The 19,669-nt window shown below is 37.1% G+C and overlaps 1 protein-coding gene across 1 annotated transcript in view; it reads right to left on the bottom strand.

The window, feature by feature from the left end:
- Positions 1-19,669, bottom strand: part of st18 (ST18 C2H2C-type zinc finger transcription factor) — a 78,405-nt gene that overhangs the window by 23,120 nt on the left and 35,616 nt on the right. The window contains exons 7-14 of the mRNA XM_086090064.1: positions 18,243-18,288; positions 15,184-15,220; positions 14,932-15,119; positions 8,224-8,844; positions 6,021-6,155; positions 2,905-2,995; positions 2,701-2,793; positions 918-1,126 (exon numbers count right to left, since the gene is read on the bottom strand). Of these exons, the coding sequence (XP_085946190.1) occupies positions 918-1,126; positions 2,701-2,793; positions 2,905-2,995; positions 6,021-6,155; positions 8,224-8,844; positions 14,932-15,119; positions 15,184-15,220; positions 18,243-18,288 (1,420 nt within the window). The remainder of the gene's footprint in view (positions 1-917; positions 1,127-2,700; positions 2,794-2,904; positions 2,996-6,020; positions 6,156-8,223; positions 8,845-14,931; positions 15,120-15,183; positions 15,221-18,242; positions 18,289-19,669) is intronic.

Here is a 19,669-nt window from a genome sequence, read left to right as displayed (position 1 = left end):
TCTAAAATTAACAAACTATTATTATAACTTTATCCTCATAAAATTATGAAATTTTTCTTCTGAAATTGAAGACTTTCTTCTTGCTATATGGCAGCCATATTCTCATAAATTCTCAGCTCGTTTCTTGTCATATTTCAATCATACAATGTTGAATGATGAACTTTTTTTTGTAATACATGTATTACTTTAATCTCATAAAAGTTTGAAATTTACGTGGTAAAATTAAGAAAAAATTGCTGGACACTCATTTTTGCAACATTGTGACTTTATTTTCATAAACGTGTTTTTCTATCATATTTTTTAGTTCCACTAGAAAAAAATTGTACTTTGCATTTATTTCTTATTTTTATGAGTTTATTCATGTAAAATTTCATATTAAAACTTCAGCCACTAAAATAATATTTTTTCAAACAATATTCTATTTTTGCTGTACTTTATTCTCCTCAACATACCCCCCCCCCCAAACAAAAAAAAAGATCTCGCATTTTGAGTCGTTTCTCAAAAATTTAGACTTTTCACGCAAAATGACAACATTATATTTTTCCTTTTAATCCTGCCGCACAGAACTAAAGAAGAGAGTGTAGATATGTTTGAAGTTGTTGGCAATGAGCGTTCACCCCATTCATTGACTGCATAATTCATGTAGTTTGCCAACAGGGGCTCTCCACGCTTTGCTTTTTTGTCACGAAAGTAAAACAACAACATATGACGTTTAGAGATGTGCAAACACAACATCAATTCTATTACAGTGGGCCATTACATCTGCCATGTTGCGATGCCGTTCAAACTTCAAATCACAGCAAAATCAGTGGCCAACGGATTTCCACAGATTTGCGGACACGGGTCTTGAATTGACTTTTCGTTTTTTTTGTACCCAATGAAGTGTGGTGCATTTGCTTTTTTGCGCGTCAACGTACAGTCGGGATAGTGCGAGACGTCCACGTCGCGGCCGCCGCCGTTGAGCGGCTGCTTTCCGAAGACCTGCGCGTCGAAGCTGGCGTAGTCGAAGCGGATCCTGCTGTACTTGACCATGTCCTTGGTCAGGCTGCTCTGCAGGGCGCCCATCGGGTGAGCCAGGCGGTAGTTAAGATGGCTAAAGTCGAATTTCTTGACCAGGCCCACGACCCTGCGAGGCAAAAATGAAGGACGGAAGAGAACTCGGGTAACTCACAATCAAGCATTGTATTGGAAAGCACTTTTTTTTTTCCCATCGACAGTCTGGGAATCGATGCCGTTAGTGCAGCAGTTATTTCATATCGAAGCTAAACTTATTATAATGGCACAAATAAGTATGTAATAATTATGACAAACTTTTTTTCCTTTTCTAAAGTTATGACTTTATTTTGATTAAATTGTAATTTCTTACTTCAGTCCTATAAAATATTTCATTTCATTTTTTCCCAACAAAATTCAGATTTTGATCTTGTAAAAATTCAGACTTTTCCCGCATTAAAATATAGCAATATTGTCAAATATTATCGAAGTTATTCTTGGGCTCTTGTACAACATTATCCTTGCACTATTGTGACTTACTCTCATAATATAACAACTTTTTCACATAATACTTTAACAATAATTTAATATTGAGCTTCTAATAAAATGACAAACTTATTCTCGTAATCATGCAACTTTATCGTCACCAGACTAAATTATATAGTGGGAGCAACTTTATTCTGATGAAAATACTTTTTCCTCTTGTAATATTACAACTTTAGTTTTGTAAAATTACATTTTCTCCAGTAAAATTCGGTCTTTACTGTACAAATTAAGACTTTTCCCCTGTAAAATTGTGACTTTATTCTCGTAAATTTACAAATTTGTTTACCTGATATTAAGATATCCTCTTGAAATTATATATATTTTTTAAATAATTTTGCAACTTTAGTCACAAAAATGTGCATATTTTTCCTCATAATTTGACTTTGAATATCATGTTTAAAAAAAAATACTCTAAATTCTTGAGACTTTAGCAACGTGAGTGTCACAAAAATACAAACCTTTTCACATAATATTAAGGTTTTATCATATTAAAATGACGACTTTCCCCATTCATTTATTTTCTCTTGTTAGGGTTAGAATGTTATTTTAGGCTCATAAAAGTTTGGCTTTATTTCTTGTAAACATTGTGTCTTTTATTCTAGTAAAGCTGCTAACCTAATATTCCAACATATCCTCTTAAAATTATGACATTCGTCGTCTGAATATCACAACTTTATTCTTGTACCATTATGACCTTAGTAATTGCGTACTTACTTTTTTGACCCTGAATGCGACAATAAAGTTAAAGAGGCTCAGATAACACAATAAAAGCATTGTTTTGGAAAGCCTTTTTTTTCTGGGATTTGATGCTGTCGATGTGGCAGCCAGGTTGCCAGACTAATTAATATAGCGGGAGTGGGCATCCTGCCCGTGATAAATCCAGCGGGAACAAAGAGTTCTGCTCTTTTATCATTTCTAATAGAGTGGATGTTGCTCACAACAGACTGTGCGTTCTGTAGGGATCGCTCAATAAAACACAACATGAGTGTTTATCACTTTTTTTTTTTTTGCAGAGCTTAACTTGCACAAGAACCCCCCACCAACACTATCTTCCCCCACTACCCCAACCCCCCCCCAACTCTCCTCCAGTCCAGACTTGCGTACGCTAATGATTTCGCAGCCCACGTGCCGGCTTTAAACGCTGGCTGGCACGGCGCGTACCTCGGCGAGCGATCGGGCGTTTGTCTGCTTTTCAGGCTCTCGTCCTGAGGTTTGGAGATTTTCACCGCGGCGGCGATGGGGCAGCCCGACAGACTGGGAAGACAATCAAACACGGTGTAAGCCAATCACGGACACTCTAATGGCTCTCGGTGGTGCGATATTATTATTTATTATCTTTATGGATGGATTATTATCATCATTTACCTCCGGTGGGTGCTACGGTTGCTGTTGACGTGGCCTCTTCCCGTGCACCCGGGAGTTGGACACTTGAGGACGTTCTCGTGCATGGCCAAGACTGAGAGGAGCAGAATGAGAGAGAGAAATATGAACGTTAGCTCTTTATTGGGAACCATACTCAACCATAACTTAAACAGGTGATTTTATTTCATTTCTGAGCCATGGCGGCCATTTTACCGGAGAACAATCTCACAAATATACCACTAAAGAAATGTCATCAAAAGTATACATTTCATTTCCGGATCCTATAGAATTATGCAAATTAGCTCCATTGTGGGAACCATATTTGCCACAACGAGGGCAGGATAGATTCTTCACACTAAGTGTAACTGATGAAAATTCTAGATTTTGCTAAAGGTTGCCAGTGTACTTTAGAATGGTGCCAGTTAGCTCTTTATCAGGAACCATTTTTGGGTAATTAAGGGGGTAGACTTTGGATGCCTTACATTGAAGTCAGGGTGACTTTCTCCAACTACTTATAAGTGATTAGAATGTGATTAGAAAGTCACAAAGATTACTTAGAACCATATTTGGTAACATAAGTGGGTGAACACTATTGTGAAACCACAATAAGGAATTTTACCTGAATATAATGCTCTGGATGTTGTTACATGTTACCAGGATACTTTAGAATTCTGCAGATTAGCTCTTTATTGGGAATCATAATTACTAACTTAATGGGTTGCTCAAAATCGACCCTGAACACCTCACGCATGCCAGCATGACTGCTCTAGATTTTGCTTGGCGCTACCAGAAAATCCCTCTAGAATGGTGAAAATAAGCTCTCTATCGGGAACCATATTTAGTAACTTAAAGCTGCTCTCAGTAACAATTTGACCAAGAATTTCTTTACAATAGCCTTTTTATTTGACCATTTATGACAGAAACATCTTCTATTTAGTAGATAACACCTTAGCTGTTCACTAGGGGTGGGAATCTTTGAATGTCTCACCATTCGATTCGATTCAGAATCAGTTTTCGATTAAGAACGATTTTTGATTCAAAATTATTTGATTGACAATGATTTTTGCTTCAATTTATAGATGTTCAAGGAATCGTAATGATCTACTCCAGTCTGACTCGCTAATGCTAATTAGTGCGCTACTCGCGGCACTTTTATCACTCAAAAGAACGGCTCCACACTGCAAAAAAACAACTTTTATTGGAATAACTTGATCGTGACTTTTTCCTTCTACTCTCTAATGTGGCTACAACTTGACAGTGTATTAGACCGCGTGGAACCACACTGCCCCTAAGTGGCCAAATCAGGTACAACATGAACAGCGCTCCAAATAAAGGCACATACAGACAAAGGCAAGACATTATAAAATAATTTAAATAAAATCGATTTTGGGACATTTAAAATCGATTCTGAATCGAACTAAATGAGAATCGATTTTTTGGCACACCCCTAATGTTCACAATGGGTAATCCTGCAAGCCTCCGGCCAATAGTTTTCAGACAGAATTCGGGTTTGAATTTCCCACCCTCTGCTTGCGGATGTGACGTCATGTGCGCGTTGTGCATGTGAAAAGGGAAAATGCAATTACATTTTTTGGCCACAGATGACAGTAGTGATTCCAAATTAAATTTTTCACTTTAAACAGGTGTTTGAAATGGACACAAAGAGGTTCGATGAGGTTGTTTACACTAATCAATGAAGAACAATTTTTAAACTAAATAAACTAAAACAGTGAAATAATTTCATAGGATTGCCAGATGGAAGTTAAACAAGCCTTGCTGTGTTCTTGGGCTGAAAATGTTGAATTTGCAAGCGCTTCAATGAGTCACACTAAATGTTCATGAGATGAATATAGAGAACAGTGAACATTTTAGGCATTCAGCGATGATTTATGTAAGCACTTGGCGCATACGAGAGAGAGCCAGAAAGTGGCCACAATGTACAGTAAATAGCTTAGCGCAAAGAAAAGACGGCTGATTATATTCTTCAAAAGAAAAGCGTCGTTAAGGGTTGCCCGTACATCCTTAGAAACTTCTTTTCTCTCCACCACGTCCTCCAATTAGTTGGCTGGACTTGTCTTATTTATTTTGTTCAATAGCATACTAGCTCGACCCTTTGATTTGCAAACACTGCCTACACTGCGCTAGAAAAGTTAATTACTTTTCCTGTTGCTTTTGTAACATTACGCTTTAATGTCCAATGTTTGTGGAATTTTGTTGGAATGTCTTAACAATCGGCAGTATGGGGGGGGGAGGGGGGGAAGACTTCAATGCACATAACAGAAGCGACAGACAAATCCTTTAAGTTACTTGTTAAAGTGATGCACATTTGAACTCAATTCAATTTTTAAGCAAGACTTGCTCCATAAGAGCATTCAATAGAATAAAATACAAATAAAATTTGTGTAAACAAAATACATTAATACAAGATATGTATTCAAAATGAAGCATTGACAGTTGCTGGGGTGTTTCTAATAAATAAATAAATAAATATATATATTTTGTCCTCAATAAGATGCCCAAAGTATATATACCACTGCATCTCTGGAGCTGCCAATCAAACTAGAGATAGACCAATATGTTTTTTTCAGGGCCGATACCGATGCCGATAACCGATATTTGAAGCCGATATTCATTTTTTTCTATTCTTTGTTAAAATGTCTTAAAGCATGTTTATTGAACAACTTTTCAGATTTGTCAAAATGTAGACTTTTTTTTTTTTTTAAATCTTAGACAATAGACAACCTTTTAAATTTCTAACAAATTGTTCAGGGAGCTCCCAAGGTTATCAGTATGTCTTTTATTTGCAACTTAAACAAGTAAATACCATAGCTCTCTAGAGTTTTTCTACAGTAAATATTTATTTTTCCCAAATTTTAAAATACCTGAAATCTCAAACTTTTTCATTTCTTTGTTTTAATGTTGAACAAAAACAAATAGTTCAGAAGGTTCCCAGGGTCAGCAGCATCTCTTATAAAGAGTCTCAAAGGGCTTCACATGCCCACAGTTGACAAATATCAACGGGAAGAAAAAAAAACGATATTCGTCAAAATGCTCAATATCGGCCAGGCCGATTATCGGTCTATCCCGAAATCAAACCTGAGATGTAGCCCAAAACTCACTCTCTGGAGGAACTCGCACTTTATGAGGACATCCGGACAAACTCCTGTGATGGGGGTACAGTCCGGTCACGTGACCCGTGCCGTCGCAGCCCGGCGTGGGACACTTAATGTCCCTCTTGTCTGTCCGTGGAGAGTCTGGGGGAAACATGAAAAAAAATTACAAAAATAATGATACAATGTAATGATGCATTTTGCTACGCCAACTTTCTGAGTACAATAGGAATTTGTACACGAGCCAAGAGATTGAAATATCATGCAAAGCCAGACACTTTATTTTTTATTTTTTATGAAAAGCATCTATTAATCTGTCATTTTAGTTAAGGCTGTAGTTGAACACACTTAATGCCCGACCATGGAAAGATTACATGGAGGATTACACATTTAGCCACGGTCATTTGAAGAATCCCGGCGAAACATGAGAGGTACTTTAGCGGGATTTAAGACTTATGGTCATGGTTAAATATCCACTTGATTCCTATCAAAATCCAATATTCGCAGTCGTCGCAATTTAGTTTTATTATTATTATAAGTCTGTTTATGTATTACTTGACTTGTTGCCAAAATGTTTAAGCGGCAAAGAGGATTTCAAGCGCTGATTCCTCTCGATTTCTTTTTATAATTCTCTTTGCTGCTTTATCGACACACAATGGACGTCCATTTCTTTACTGCAGCAACCTTGTTTGTCCATATCACTTTCAATGTAGTATTTACTAAATGCATGAAAAAGTAGGATGGAATATTTCAACAACTACAGTCAACTTTATAAGTTCCTTTATAGTTTCATTTGAATTTTTAATTACATGGCGGGCCAGATCTAAAATATGCGGGCCCTATATGGCCCAAGGATCATAGTATGCCCACCAGTCGTGCTTTTTTTTTTATGGGGGTATGGAAACATAATTGGACACTTTAAATGGGTGCTCAAAAACGGACACCATCCTTCAGCGTTTTCTGGCAGTAAATCAAAGTAAAATAAAAGGAGCTAACTATATAAATAACCACTTAAACAGCATAATTCCTAACCCTTATATTAAGGGTGTAACAAAAACTGGTTTGAACCGGAAAATCTTTTTGGGATTTAAAAGATGCAAGTGCATCGAATCGAATCGAATCGGATCGAATCGAATCGAATCGAATCGAATCATTCCATTAGAGATACGTATCGAATCGTCCTTTATTGGAGAGATTTAGCTTAAAAGGAAACTGTACGTTTACAGTATTGACAAGTTCATTTAAATGGAGGTAAAATGACAACATCAACAAACTTGCATCATACCCTCTCGAAACCACATTGAATCAAATCGAAATCCCACTGAGTCGAACCAAATCGAATCGTTCCAATTTCAAACCGTATCGAATCGTCTTTTATGTAGCGATGCACACCCATTTAAATTTTACAATGATGCAATAGTATATAATAACAGTATAAAGATTAAAACCTATATGTTAATAATAGTTTGAATTCTTAAAATATAAATAAATAAAAAATGTTAAAGGATCTTTGTGCAGTTTGTCACATTTTTGTTTTTACTCATGACTGCCACCTCTGGCCCAAAGCGTAACTGCAGCATTTGTGGTAGCATCTCATAAAGCGACGGCCACAGTTGACAAACGAAGACATGACTTCAAATGAGGTCAGAAAAATTCCGCCCCTCCCCTCCTCAAAGAAAGACTGTGAGGGTCCGCACACTCCACTATAAAGGCAAGATAAAAGCTGATAGGTGCAGTCAGAGTAAAACAGTCAGGGCTCTTCGTACTCATCTGGCCATTAGTGGATGTTGTTTTCAACATCATGCATGTTTTAATGCTTTTTTTTTTTAAGCTTTAATGTTAACTTTATAAACGGCACAATGCATCTTTAATATAATGTGATCAAATAAAACTAGAAGACTATGTATTCCCAAAATAATAAAAATTGCTTAGGTTTGAATTTATTTTTACTTTTTTAGGTAATTCAAGTGTTAAAAGCCATCCTGTACCCTGTTTATAAAATAAATAGGAAATATTTTTTATGGCCAACATGAATTTTGAAAAATCCCCCTGTTACAAAAGCTATGTGCCCACTTTATGATCAGTAAAATCAAAACAAGTAAAAAAATTGTGCCAGGACCCGCATTGGGCCGAGTCCTTCAGCGTTGAAGGGTCGTCGCAGGTTCTGGAGGGGCTCAAGCCAGCCCATTAAGCGCGACACGCTGCGTCTTACCTTTGCCCGAATGGTAGCTGAGCCTGTTGTCCATGACCATGATGCGCTGATGCCGCCTCTCGTGGCTCATCTGTTCCATGAGGAAGCGATCCATCTCGCGGTAGGCGTGATGCAGGACCTGCCTCTGCTCCGTCTGCAGCGTGATGGCCTGCTCCAACAGGCTGAGATTCACTCGGCCGCCGCCAACTTCCAGGCCTCTCTGGTGGAGGTGGTCCAGCGCCCAGCCCTCCAGCCGGGGAGGCCTCTCCGCCTCATGATCACTGTCCCCCTCCCCCCCCTCCTCCGGCATGTATCTCTGGAAAAGGCCGGCTTCTCTGCTCAGGTCTGGGTGAGGTTCTTCCTTCAGCGTTGAAGGGTCGTCGCAGGTTCTGGAGGGGCTCAAGCCGTTCATTTTTGCAGAGAAATCCCACCGGAGCTCCGCCGGGCTCCGCGGGGACGACGAGCCGCTTAGCCTGTCCTGACTTTGGTCGTTCTCTGCTTCTTCTTCATCATCGTCATACATTTCTGGCGTGCTGACCTCGCACTGAGGCGAGCCCTCGGGCATCACCTCCGACCACCCCAGTGAGTCGTTGGAGCGGCCATTTCTGTCTGGCGCGTCATTGATTGGATTCAAGTTTCCTCCTGAAATTACATAGAAGCATTCAATATTTATTGTTATTTTTGTAGATGGGTACATTGCACTCGGCGTAAAAATGGGCTCATCTTTGTTACTTGCAAAATTTAAAATGGGAAAAAAATGACCCAATATTTTGACATGAACAAATATTCTGAATGTCATACACGAACATTTATTAAATGCTTACTTTAATGCCTGTAGTTATGTTTATTGCTCAAACGCAACCTGTGCTACGTTAAATGTAACCATCCACTGTCGGCTAAAAGATTATCTGCGGTCAAAATTAATCGTGTGATAATTTTTTGTGATTAATTAATTAGTTAACGCTTTAACTTTTACAGCACAATATATATATATATATATATATATATATATATATATATATATATATATATATATATATATTAGGGGTGTGCCAAAAAATCGATTCTCATTTAGTACGATTCAGAATCTATTTTAAATGCCCCAAAATCGATTTTATTTAAATTATTTTATCCTGTCTTCCCTTTGTTTGTGTGTGCCTTTATTGGGAGCGCTGTTCATGTTGTACCCGATTTGGCCACTTAGGGGCAGTGTAGTCCCACGCGGTCTAATACACTGTTAAGTTGTAGCCACATTAGAAAGTAGAAGGAAAAAGTCACAAACAAGTTATTCCAATAAAAGTTGTTTTTTTTTGCAGCGTGGAGCCGTTCTTTTGAGTGATCAAAGTGCCGCGAGTAGCGCGCTAATTAGCATTAGCGAGTCAGACTGGAGTAGATCATTACGATTTCTTGAACATCTATAAATTGAAGCAAAAATCATTGTCAATCAAATCATTTTGAATCAAAAATCGCTCCTAATAGAAAATCGATTCGGAATCGAATCGCACACCCAAAAATCGGAATTGAATCGAATTGTGAGACATTCAAAGATTCCCACTCCCATATATATATATATATATGTAAAATGAAGTGCAGGCCATGTCGCAGGACACCCCCGTCCTGAAGGAACAAACACGCTGAACCACGGGATAATAATTTGCAAATGTAATCTTCCAAAATCCTTTTAAGGTTTTAGAACTTGTGTCACTTTCCTACAAATAATACAGTGAGAAAAACATGTTATTGTGAAGAACACATGTAACAGCGTAAGGTTGCGGGATTCCCAAGTAATTACTCGCCACTAAGTATATTTTAGATTTACGTTTATGAAATGTGTTTTTTTCTTTCTTGTCCTCGTGGGCTGAACATGAAAGACCAAATTGAGGAACTAAATTTGTTTTGCTGCCGTCCGCTTTTTGTCTGAAGCAACAAAGATTGAAGATGAAGATTAAGGGGGGATTTACTGTCCATTTTTTCTCTTTTAAATAATAATTAGTTATGTGTGTTGTCATCTGCTCAAACAGCGATGTCAAAACATGAAATCTGCTTTCGGGGGATGAAGAGAAGGAAAGTGAAGATTCCTAAAAACAAAAATGGAATCGGATTGTTATTTTGCATTTTTTAAATCATAAGATGCTACTAAATGTTTACTTTACTGGTACATGTTGTTATACTGTTTCCATGCAATCTTATTTTGCCAAACACTCAAATATACAGTATGACATGTTTTAGAATAGAAACTTAATATTTTAAGTATTTGGCTCACCAGGTGCGCTTTAGGGAAGAAAGTGATGAGGATGTTGATGACAATTCTTTGGGCCCATGCCAAAAATAATAATAAAAATTGACTATTTCATTGTTTGCAAATATAACTTGACAACGTGACATCCTAACATCGGTATTTATTTTTATTTTTTTAAAGAGCTCAGTATTGTTCATTCGGTAATGTCATCATCATTGCTCTCTTTTTTTTATTATTTTTTTTATTAATTAATTAAATTAATTATTAATTATTTCATGTGCGTGTGTGCATGCGTGTGAGTGTGTGTGTGCATTCGTTAGTTCACCAAAAACCTATTTTTAAGTGATTAATCGTGATTAATCAAAATTCTTAAATATGATTAATCTGATTAAAAAAATTAATCGTTTTATATATATATATATATATCTATATATATATATATATATATATATAGGTGAAAATTCAAAATTTTATTCTCGTGAGATTAGATATGATTTTTGTTATGACTCTTTTTCCTCATACATTTCTAACTTCATTGTTGTGACAAAGGGGTGATGAATTTCAATTTAGTTTCATGCAGACCAGTGGACTACTTGTGCAAACGTAACTAATGAACAAACGACTGACCTAACTAACTTTATCTCACTCAGTTGTATTTGCAGTAAATATGCAGAGAAAAATGTACCTTAGAATCATTTTTAAAACTAGTAATGGCAATGTTTATGTCCAAAACAAATGCTCACAATTAACTCATTCACTGCCATTGACGGCTATAGACGTCAACAATTAATTTCAACTATTTCTATTAGTTTAACATTTTTTCCACTTTTGTTAACAAGTGTATGAAAACCTAGAATTCTTTTTATTGTACTTTTAGAACAGATATACAATTTGTGACTAATAGTGAGTTAACTCGTGAAGTTATGTGATTAATTACGATTAAAAAATGGAATCGCCTTACGTCCGTTTCTTTTCTTTTTAAAATCGTCTCAGGCAATTACAATTTTTTATGGTAATTAACTGCATGATTTCAATAGTTAACTCACGATCAATCACAAATTTTATTTCTGTTGTAAATGTACAATAAATAAAAACAATTCTAGGTTTTCATACTCTTGTTAACAAAAGTGGGAAAAAAACGTTGATGGCTATATACGTCAAAAATTTATTTTAACTATTTCCATTAGTTTAACATTTTTCCCACTTTTGTCAACAAGAGTATGAAAACCTAGGGAAGAAAATATTGTACATTTAGAACAGATATCAAATTTGTGATTAATCGTAAGTTAACTAGTGAAGTCATGCGATTAATTATGAATAAAAAATGTAATCGCCTGATGCCCCTAATTTTTATTACAATTTTCTTCTTCTTTTTTAAAAAAAAAATGAAAAGAAAAAAAATAATAATAATTCAAATTACTTTTTAAAAAGAAGAAGAAGAAGAAAAGCTTATAAAAAAAATTAAGGGCGTCAGGCATGACTTCACTAGTTAACTCACGATTAATCACAAATGTTATATCTGTTCTAAAAAATGTCTAGGTTTTCATACTTTTGTTAACAAAAGTGAAAAAAAAAACTAATAGAAATAGTTCAAATGAATTTTTGACGTCTATAGCCGTCAATGGCAGTGAATGAATTAATGCAAACGCCGAAACACAAGTAGCCTAAAAACTACAAATCAAACAGCAGCCTTTAAAACTTTTTTTTTTTACCCTTTTCTCAGGACTGGGGAAATTATATGGCCTGCAATTCATATATTATAATATTATAAAATGGCCCTCGAAGGATTCGTTTTGTCTACTTATTGGAGGCCCAATATTATATTCGACAGATTTGAAAAGCTCTTTTTGCCCGGATTAATTTTACATTTTGACCCATTTAACAAGTTTGCTAATTCCCGTATTTGTCTCACCATCATCTTCATCGTCATTATCACCGTCATCATCAACATCATCAACATCATCATCCTCGCCCGTGTGATCTGACTCATCCATCGAATCCTACTTTTTTTTGCGTTGCTCCCACTCTGTCTGGCCACTTAAGAGGATAGAAAGTTTAAAATGAAAAAGCCAAAGAGCCTTAACCCAGCATAAGTTTGAAGCATTTGAGAGGATCAAGGGAGATTTGACGGAATCAATCCAGCTGATAGCCGTCCATTGTTAATCACTGACCACCACTTGAGAGACACGGCCGTTGTTAATAAGTGGTTGTTTTGCGTGCGTTCGAGAGGATGACTCTAACCCTCTTTAGCAGACTTTAACATGCACCGAGCTTCAGCCGACAGCCATGTAAGACCGTGCCAATGAAATGACCGGGTGACTCCAGCCGTATTTTACAACGCCATCCACCAAATTGAATAGTTCCAGTATTCCCGTTTCCATTCATCCATTTTCTATAGCGCTTGTCCTCATCAGGGTCGCGGGTGAGCTGGAGCAGATCCCAGCTGATTTTGAGCGAGAGAGTTAGTCATAAGGCAAACGTAGACTGAGTGAGCGTTTAGAGTCTTAACTCATTCACTGCCATTGACGGCTATAGACGTCAAAAATTCATTTGAGCTATTTCTATTATTTAATTATTGTAAATTTAGAACAGATAGAAAATGTGTGATTAATCGTGAGTTAACTATTGAAGTCATGCAATTAATTACAATTAAAAAATGTAATCCCTGACGCGATTTAAAAAAAGAAGAAGCAAAGATTATTAAAAATTAGAGGCGTCAGGCGATACATTTTTTTTATTGTAATTAATCGCATGACTTCATTAATTAACTCACGATTAATCACAAATTTGTTCTAAATGTACAATAAAAAAAATTATAGGTTTTCATACTCTTGTTATGAAATGTTAAACTAATAGAAATAGTTCAAATAAATATTTGACGTCTATAGACGTCAATGGCAGTGAATGAGTTAAACGAACGTGTTAGAACCTGAGAAGCAGCTATGACCCCCACCTCTTTAATAAATTTGCCCATGCATGTTCATGTAGAATGTTTTTTTTCCTTTTTTCAATGATTGCCATTGATGAGCAAAACATTTATCTTGAGGGAGTCGTCCCCCCCCCCCCCCCCCCCAATGACTTTCCTGACGGAGAGCTGGCTGTGCTTATTCGGATGCAGGTGGAGGAACGGCGACTATTTTAAAAAACTATTTTAAATGTATATATATATATATACTTTTTTTGCCCCACTTTATATGACTATTCTAAAGACTTTAGCACAGAACTATATGTTGTAAAGACAAATCTACACAAAGCCACTCACATGTATTTACATTCATTCAGCAGGCTTGCAAGCAGGTTTTGTTTTACATCCAGCTGGACACCCCCCCCCCCCCCCCCACACACACACACACACACACACGCACACACACACACACACACACACACACACGAGCAGCACTCTGCAGCAGGCCTGCACTTGGCTGCAGCCGAACACAGTGCGGCTCCACCAACACAACAGCCCGAGTTCGACGCCGTCCAACACGGCGAACCGGCGAGCGCCTTCCCCCCGCTGCTAACGTTCTCGCCGTCGCTCTCGTTTTGAACGGGAAATAACAGCAATCCTCGAGATTGTGACAACAAAAATATGATTCGCTCCACCAAAATCACTTTAATCGCTATAATGTCACGTGAAGCGCGGAAATAAATCAATTCCATTTCCAGTGAACTCTTTTCTCGTCCATTTAAACGACACACGCACGTGCGTGCACATGTGTACTATAATGAGCCGTAGACATTATGCCTAATTATGTATTAGACTGTGTTGGAGGGCTTAACAAAAGCTTTTGAAAAGGGACAATTACGTTTGTTGCTTGGTTACGTCGTTAAAAATATACCAAATCAGTGCAGATTATAGTGGGCGAGAATGCACGTGCTCGCCAAAATGGACAAAATTCAAGCCATTAGGGGGCGGGAAAAAAGACAAATTTTTTTCTTTTTTTCCCTTTTTTTTCTTTGTAGCCGCAGTTAAAAGACAAAATAAAAACATATAAAGTGATGCTGATGATGCATGTCAGTGAAGAGTTTTTCCTGCCACTCCCGCTGACGGCTAATTTGTTTTCCGCCACTTGAATTGGAATTGAAGTGAAAAAGAATGGAGGGGGTGTCATTTGAATCCGAGTGAACTGTCGCCGGCGCCCATTCACATTCTCATTCTATGGATTCAATGGCTTTGGACCGGCCCATTCAAGGACAGACGAGGGGGTCGGGAAACAAGCTGGCCCCCGAGCAAAGAGGGCGGGCGCCAAGTTGGAACCGTCGTGGCCGATCGGCTGTCGGAAACTTGCGTTTATACTGCGAGACGCAACTAATGTGGCCAGTCACAATGAGCGCGGCTGCTGCTGGTTGGCCGGCTTGGCTGGTGCGGGGCGGGGAGGGGGGGGGGGGGGGGGGGGTGGGGGGGGGGGCAAATATGAATGCAACAGATGGGATTTTAAAATTCAGCGTGGATTGTTCATCAAAACAGACAAAACAACAGGACATCTGTTTACCTGCTGCAGTGTCGGCGCTCCTCGCCGCTTCTTTGTCCCGCCGCGGCGACGGGTCCTCGCGCTCGTCGTCGCAGGCCTCGCTGGGGCTGTAGTGGCGAGGTTTCATCAGCAGGGACTTCCTCTTGTTGATGGGGGCGCCCTGCACCCCGTCCTGAGCGCTCCGCTTACGAACCGACGACCCGTACGGGCTGCGACCAAACAATCGTTACTGTTCAATGTCAAGTTTTTTTTTTTAGGCTGATCAAATCTTACCTGTTTGTCTCAACAATAAAGTCATGATTGGTCAGATCTGTTAAAAAAAAAAATTAAAAGTCAGAAACAAATCCACCAAAGCACAATACAGCAAGTTCATGCTGAGAGACAAGCAAGGCTGCAGCTATTTTACGTCATACATTACATATACATTGAATTGTTTTTTAACTCATTCACTGCCATTGACGGCTATATACGTCAAAAATTCATTTGAACTATTTCTATTAGTTTAAAAATTTTCTCCACTTTTGTTAACAAGAATATGAAAACCTAGAAAAAAAAATGTTTATTGTAAATTTACAACAGATATAAAATTTGGGATTAATCGTGAGTTAACTATTGAAGTAATGCAGTTAATTACCATAAAAAAAATAATTTTAATTAATCGCATGACTTCACTAGTTAACTCACTATTAATCACAAATTGTATATGTTCTAAATGAACAATTTTTAAAAATCACGTTTTTTATGCTCTTGTAAACAAAAAGGAAAAATGTTAAACTAATAGAAATAGTTCAAATGAATTTTTTACGTCTATAGCCGTCAATGGCAGTGAATGACTTAATATCATCAAGTCTTAATGTTACAAGAAAAAAGTTGGAATTTAACGAGGAGCACCGTCACATTCTTGCAAGAAGTCCCAAACCCTCCCTCTTAATATTACATAGAAAAATATGAAATTTTTCGAGGAAAAAAAGTTGGAATTTTATGAGAGGAAAAAAGTAATGAGAAAAAGTTGACAAGGCTACTATTGTTAATGAAAACTAATGAAATAACAACTAAAATTGAAAAAAACTTTTTTGATAACGAAACAAACGTTTTATATTATCTTGTACTCAAATACTCCATATATTTTGTTAAAACTAATACTAAAACTATTTTTTAAACTACGCTAAAACTAAGGCCTACTTTCTCAATTCAAAAATACTTTTGAACAAAAGTAATGATGACCCGACATTGCATCAAGGTGCTTAAAAAGCATCCACAACCATTTTGTTTATAATCACTATAGGACGTGTATTAGCATAGCATCTTGAGCTAGCTATTGTCATCTGCATTTTCGTCCTGCTAAATGCCTTTTTGTGTCCAACGTGACCGTCGTTTAACATCATCATAATTGTTCAATGCTTGTAACTCACTTTCAATTTTTTATTCACTATTTAAAATAAAAGACATGAAAGGGGACAGAAAGAAGTAAAAACTTGTTATATCTGCCTTTGATCAACACACACAAATAATCAACACAATGTAACAATTCTATGAAATATTTCAACAGCATATCCTTGTGCTATATATATATATACTTTCCAGTAATTGTGCTTTTATACATTTAAAAAAAAATGCAGATAAGACTGAAAATATTTTGTTTTACAATCCGGATTGTTCCACTAACTGACACCTTAAGTTGAAATACATCGTTCTTTTTGTTTTGTTCTATATTTAGGTTTGGAAAAATTGTCTGTTCCTCTTAATTTGTACTCACTTTTCCTTAAAAAAAAAAAAATTGTATTTGTATATTGACTGGTAACATTTCATGATGGGCTTTATACATTATTTTAAGGTGGTTAAACTCCATCAATTCATTACATTTGAAAGTTTTTAGTTGTATGAATAATGGATTAGCGTGGTCTCTGTATCCACAACCGAAAGCGGCCCGGATAGCACGTTTCTGTAGAAGAAAGATTCGGTGTAGGTTTTGCCAGCACATTAACTCAATAAGAAAAAGAAAGAAAAGGTGAAATTCTTCCTAAATGAGATTTAATTGTTTGGTAAACGATCAATATGTATTGTGAGTTAACTAGCCTAGCCAAAAGGGGGCGTGTGTTTGCATGATATTAGGGGAGTGACATCGTTTTTCTTTTGTATTTCGATTTTGAATATTACGCTCAAATAGTATCTTTAGTAGGAGTGTGAATCTTTGAATGTCTCACGATTTGATTCAGATTTTTGGGTCTGCGATTTGGTTCAGAATCGATTTTCGATTAGGAACCATTTTTGCTTCAAAATGATTTGATTGACAATGATTTTTGCTTCAATCTATAGATGTGCAAGGAATCGTAATGATCGACTCCAGTCTGACTCGCTAATGCTAACTAGTGCGCTACTCAAGGGCACTTTTATCACTCAAAAGAATGGCTCCACGCTGCAAAAAAACAACTTTTATTGGAATAACTTGATTGTGACTTTTTCCTTCTACTCTCTAATGTGGCTACAACTTAACAGTGTATCAGACCGCGTGGAACCACACTGTCCCTCAGTGGCCAAACCGGGTACAACATGAACTGCGCTCCCAATAAAGGCACACACAGACAAAGGCAAGACAGTATAAAACAATTTAAATAAAATCGATTTTGGGACATTTAAATTCAATTCTGAATAGTACTAAATGAGAATCGTGATTCTTATGAGAATCGATTTTTTGGCACACCCCTAATCTTTAGCATTTGCATGTAATTGTCATTTTGAAAATACCACATTGGGTAAAAAAAAAAGAAAAAGAAAAAGGAAGCTTCACTCTATTTATGGCTTGGGGGGGCATAAAAACAGCATCAAAACAAAGATGCGCACATTTCATTGACATGAAAAGCTTTTCATTCAGTCACACGTGTGCTGTCCTTTGACAGCGCTGACAACATGACTGAAAATAGTTTAATCAATTTACCAAGTGAAGAATAAACCACAACAATAATAATAACACAAATAATTAGCTTTTCACGCATCTCATCCAACATGCAGTAAAAAGCGACGCAAGGTCTCCACAAAGCCCGGAACACTTGCATAATGACCGTTCCAGTTTCGAGGCTTTCAATCACACGTCTCACACACACACACGCACACACACACACACGCACACACGCGCTCCTTAACTAATTTGAGCCGCAGTTGCAACTGAATGAAGTTATTCCCGTGTGAGTAATCAAGCGGCGGCGGCGGCACTACTCCACTTCAGGCCAACAAGATCACACACAAAATCCACCGTTAGTAAAGTTGTACTGTTGAACCTGCACCCCGAAAGCACGATGATAAGTGGAACGTTTGCGTGTACGCGCGCAGCTCACCTGGGCCGCACGTTTTCACGCTCTGCTCCTCGCCTTCGGAATCCATCTGGTAACCAAAAAACAAAACAAAAAAACGTGAGCACAATCAAGTCCAAAAATGATTCATACCCTGCCTTAAGCTCTTTGTACAGTGGATATAAAAAGTCTACACACCCCTGTTTAAATGTCAGGTTTTGTGATGTAAAATGTGAGACCAAGATGAATGTTTTCAAAACTTTTTACACCATGACTGTGATTTATAACGTGTATGACTCAAATTCAAATATTTTCATGAAAAAAAAAAGAAGTACAATAACCAGGTTGCATAAATGTAGACACCCTCAAACTCATAAATTCGCCCACTATTTGCTAAAGCACTTTCGAAACATTCTGTCAGATTCTGAAGGCATTTCTTGTGCACAGCTTCAGATCAGTCCACGTTTTTTTTTAAACGGATTCAGGTCTGGACTCTGGCTGGCTCATTCCTAAACTTTTAATCTTTTCCTGGTGAAGTCATTATTTTTATCATTTTGGACATATAGATGATTTGGGTGATTGTCACGATGAAAGATCTCCATTTCGATTTAATTCACCTTGATCTAATTTTTGTACATTTGTATGGGGGTGTGTAGACTTTTTATATCTACTACATGTATTATATTGTATTGATTAATGTTGCTTCAGTGCATATCACTCCAAGTAAAAAAAAAAAGAGCAAAATGCAAAAATGTATAAAACTGATTTACTTTGCGTAAATAGCACCAGATTTAAAGGAATTTAAAATGAAACAGATTCTCAAATAAACTAAATAATGTATGCAAATAAAAAAAAAAGGTTTCTTTTTTAACAAAGTGCAACAGTAAATGTTTGTCTAAAAACAGCCATTAGGCATTTACTATTTCGTTGCCTCCATCTGCAGTCACGACAAGTTTGGGATACAGCCCCCAAAAAATATTTCTAGCCAGAGTCAGAGCCACACTGTGTTTGTTTGCAAAAATGGGTGGCTGCAGTTCCTCACCTAATATGTTACTAGTTATGATGAGAATGTTCCTAAAAGTGTGAATACCACTTTGTGCACTGATATACGCCAACTGCAGACAACCACAATATATCCTCCCACAACCCTTGAGGATATTTTTTTTTTGCGAGACTAATCAGAGGCTAATTGTTCTGTAAAGTTGTTAAATGACAGTTTAATGAACCATTAACATTCATTCTCAAAAAAATGGAAGCAGGAGATGTCCGTTTTTGTGCCGTAACAAACAAACAAAATATGAATACGTTCCAGTTCAATTTGTGACTGACAGTCCAGCCCAAAGTTGTTAATATTGGGGCCAAATTGGGTATAAAAATGTGAAGTCGCTTTGAAATCTCTCATTCGTGTAAAACACGGCACACTCACTCAAATGGAAACAGTCCACATTAAAGCACTTCATGATAAATGGGAA

Source organism: Leptonotus elevatus, chromosome 1, assembly GCF_054856555.1.
Source record: "Leptonotus elevatus isolate MCC_2025b chromosome 1, RoL_Lele_1.0, whole genome shotgun sequence".
NCBI lineage: Eukaryota > Metazoa > Chordata > Actinopteri > Syngnathiformes > Syngnathidae > Leptonotus > Leptonotus elevatus.
The sequence above is the reverse complement of the archived record's forward strand: the minus strand, read 5'-3'. Positions and strand labels throughout refer to the sequence as shown.